The sequence below is a fragment of the Parus major genome, unplaced genomic scaffold (assembly GCF_001522545.3).
Source record: "Parus major isolate Abel unplaced genomic scaffold, Parus_major1.1 Scaffold416, whole genome shotgun sequence".
Classification (NCBI taxonomy): domain Eukaryota; kingdom Metazoa; phylum Chordata; class Aves; order Passeriformes; family Paridae; genus Parus; species Parus major.
The window spans coordinates 57,944-60,460 of NW_015379324.1; the positions used below are offsets into that span (position 1 = coordinate 57,944).

General features: G+C 66.9%; 1 protein-coding gene across 1 annotated transcript; it reads right to left on the bottom strand.

Annotated features, from left to right (window-relative positions):
• Window positions 1-6: 6 nt before the first annotated feature.
• LOC107199040 (growth/differentiation factor 3) lies at window positions 7-2,149 on the bottom strand. Its single transcript, XM_015616347.3, has 2 exons — window positions 1,868-2,149; window positions 7-859 (listed from the first exon to the last, which is right to left on the bottom strand). The coding sequence occupies exons 1-2, from the start codon at window positions 2,127-2,129 to the stop codon at window positions 60-62; spliced, it is 1,062 nt and encodes a 353-aa protein (XP_015471833.1). The 5' UTR covers window positions 2,130-2,149; the 3' UTR covers window positions 7-59.
• Window positions 2,150-2,517: the final 368 nt, after the last annotated feature.

Consider the following 2,517-nt stretch of genomic DNA (forward strand, 5'->3'; position numbering starts at 1 on the left):
CATCCATCCCCCATCCATGATCCACCACCCTCCCGTTTCCCCATCCCCGCACTCCCCCTCTACCTGCAGCCACACTCGTCCACCACCATGTCCTCGTAGTGCCGCAGCACCACGTTGTCGCTGTTGTCGTAGTAGAGGATGGAGATGGGGGAGAGCCTGACGGGGACGCAGCAGGGCTGGGGGGTTCCCTGCGGGTCCAGCGAGTGCACCATGGTCTGCAGCACCGCGTGGTTGGTGCTGTTGAGCTCCGCCGCCAGCGGGAAGGGACAGTCCCCGCGGCAGTAGTTGGCCAGGTAGCCCTGGGGGGCGATGATCCAGTTCTCCCAGCCCACGTCGCTGAAGCTGATGTAGAGCCGGCGGGGCTTGCACAGGGGGCTGGGGGTCACCGGGGGGCTCGCGGGGCTCCTCCTGCTGCGGGGGGCCCGGCACTGCCGGCCCAGCGTCACCACCAGCAGCGAGGCGGCCTCCAAGGCGTCGCTGCCGGCGCAGAGGCTCCGCGGGCTCCCGCTGGCCCCGGAGCTCGCCGAGATCTCCAGCACCAAGGTCAAATTCCTGCCCGGCATCTTCCCGTCCTTCAGCGCCGCGCTCAGCTTGAAGAGGAGGGATTTGTGCAGCTGCACAAAGGAGCGCTCCACCAGCGGGCTCCGGCCGGGCTGGGGCTGCCCCCGGGGGTTCGCCGGGTACAGCCGGAGCTCCAAAACCTGCCCCGGCCGGGGGGAGTGGTAGGAATTGTGCTGGAAGCGGAGCTCCAGCTGGGCCATGGTCAAACGCTCGCCCTCCTCCAGCACGGAGAGGTTGAAGAACAGGAGCTTCCGCAGACACAGCCACCCCTGGGGCTGCTCCTCGGGGAGGAAACGGCCTGAGAGAGAAGGAGAAAAAGGGGTGGGGGTGGCTGAACGCTCGGGATGAGCGGGATCAGCTCCAGGGATGGGCTGGGGACCCTCGGGATGAGCAGGATCAGCTCCAGGGATGAGGAACCCTCGGGATGACCAGGATCAGTTCCAAGGATGGGCTGGGGAATCCTCGGGCCGGGCAGGATCAGGGATGAGGATGTGGATCAGCTCCAGGGCTCCGACAGGAGCTCCAGCGAGCGGCAGCCGGGGCTGGAGGAGGTGCCCGGGCTGCAGGGAGGGCTCCCAGCCCTGCAGAAAGCTCTGGAGGCATCCCCGGGCCCCCGAGCTGCGGCTGCCGCCACTCCAGCATCTCCTCCGGGGCTTGGGGCGTTGTTTTCCCCCTCCGCCTGCCCCAGACTGTGGATTCCGGCTCTTTGGGATGGACGGGAGGAACAGCAGCGAATTTGGGGAGCTGCCTGGTTTAGGCAGCCCGAGGAAAACTGGAACCACGAGAGGAAAGAGCTCCGTGGCGCCCTGAGAGCTCAGGGACAGCGATCGAGCAGCCCCCAGGGAGCTGAGAACGGCTCGGAGGAGCCAGATGTGCCGCGGGGCCAGCCAGATGTGCCGCGGGGCCAGCCAGATGTGCCGCGGGGCCAGCCAGATGTGCCGCGGGGCCAGCCAGATGTGCCGCGGGGCCAGCCAGAGGCGTTGGCACAATGGGGGGGATCGGGGGGGACACAGCCCTGCCCCAGCTGGTGCTGATCCCATTCCTGCACCCACATCCCCACTCACCTCCGGCCCCGCGGATCCCAAAGCCCGGATCCAGCCTGGGATCGGAGCTGGGATCAAACCAGCCCCTCGGGAGGGATCTGGGGGCTCCAGAACAGAGCCTGGCACAGCCGCCCCCCTCCCCACAAACAGCACCCGGGGGAAATCGGCACGGCCGGGATTTCTCCTGGGATCCAGCTCCGGGCAGGGAGGGAAGGAGCGGGGCCCAGCCCCGATGGGAAGCCCTGAACGCGGCGTGGCCGTACCTTGGTCAGCGAAGACACGCACGATGTTCCCGGGGACATGGAACTCCTCCACCCTGCAGGAATCCAGCTCTTGGTGCGGCCGGGGCAGCTCCTTCCTCCTCTGGAAGATCCTCCAGAGCACGGGCGGCACCGGCACCGGCCTTTTGGGGCTGGGCTTGGCGCTCAGACCCAGCGATTTTAACAAGGAACTTTCCTGCCAGCTCAGCCCGCTGGCCAGGACGGGGCTCAGGAGAGCCCAGGCGAGGCTCCGGAGCAGCCACATCGCCCCGGCACAAAGAGCAGCCCGGCCCGGGGGTGGCGATTCCCTGGTGGGAGCCTTTGATGGGCTCGGGGCTGGCTGAGCACCGCGGCATTCCCGGGATTGGGCAGAGGGTGGGATCCCTCCAGGCTCCCCGGCACCCTTTAACCCTTTCGGGAGTTTCTCCGTCTCTCCCGCGTCTCCGCAGCGTCCGCTCGGGCTCCAGCGCAGTCCGTGGATGGATGAGGATGGAAAATCCAGCGCTGCTCCCAAAAGTCCTGCCCGGAGCCGGAGCCGGCTCTTCCTTCCCCAAAAATCCCCTTTTTTAAACTCAATCAGGCGCCCAACGCTTCTCTCTTAAAGCCACCAACCTCCAGCACATCAAAACATCAAAGTCCTGCTTCACACAGCC

What these genes read in the sequence shown, in the direction of transcription:
- LOC107199040 (XM_015616347.3), bottom strand. Translation starts at nt 2,129, where the DNA reads ATGTGGCTGCTCCGGAGCCTCGCCTGGGCTCTCCTGAGCCCCGTCCTG. An exon ending in GCGTGTCTTCGCTGACCAAG is followed by an intron (nt 860 to 1,867) that starts GTACGGCCACGC and finishes CTTCTCTCTCAG; the next exon opens with GCCGTTTCCTCCCCGAGGAG.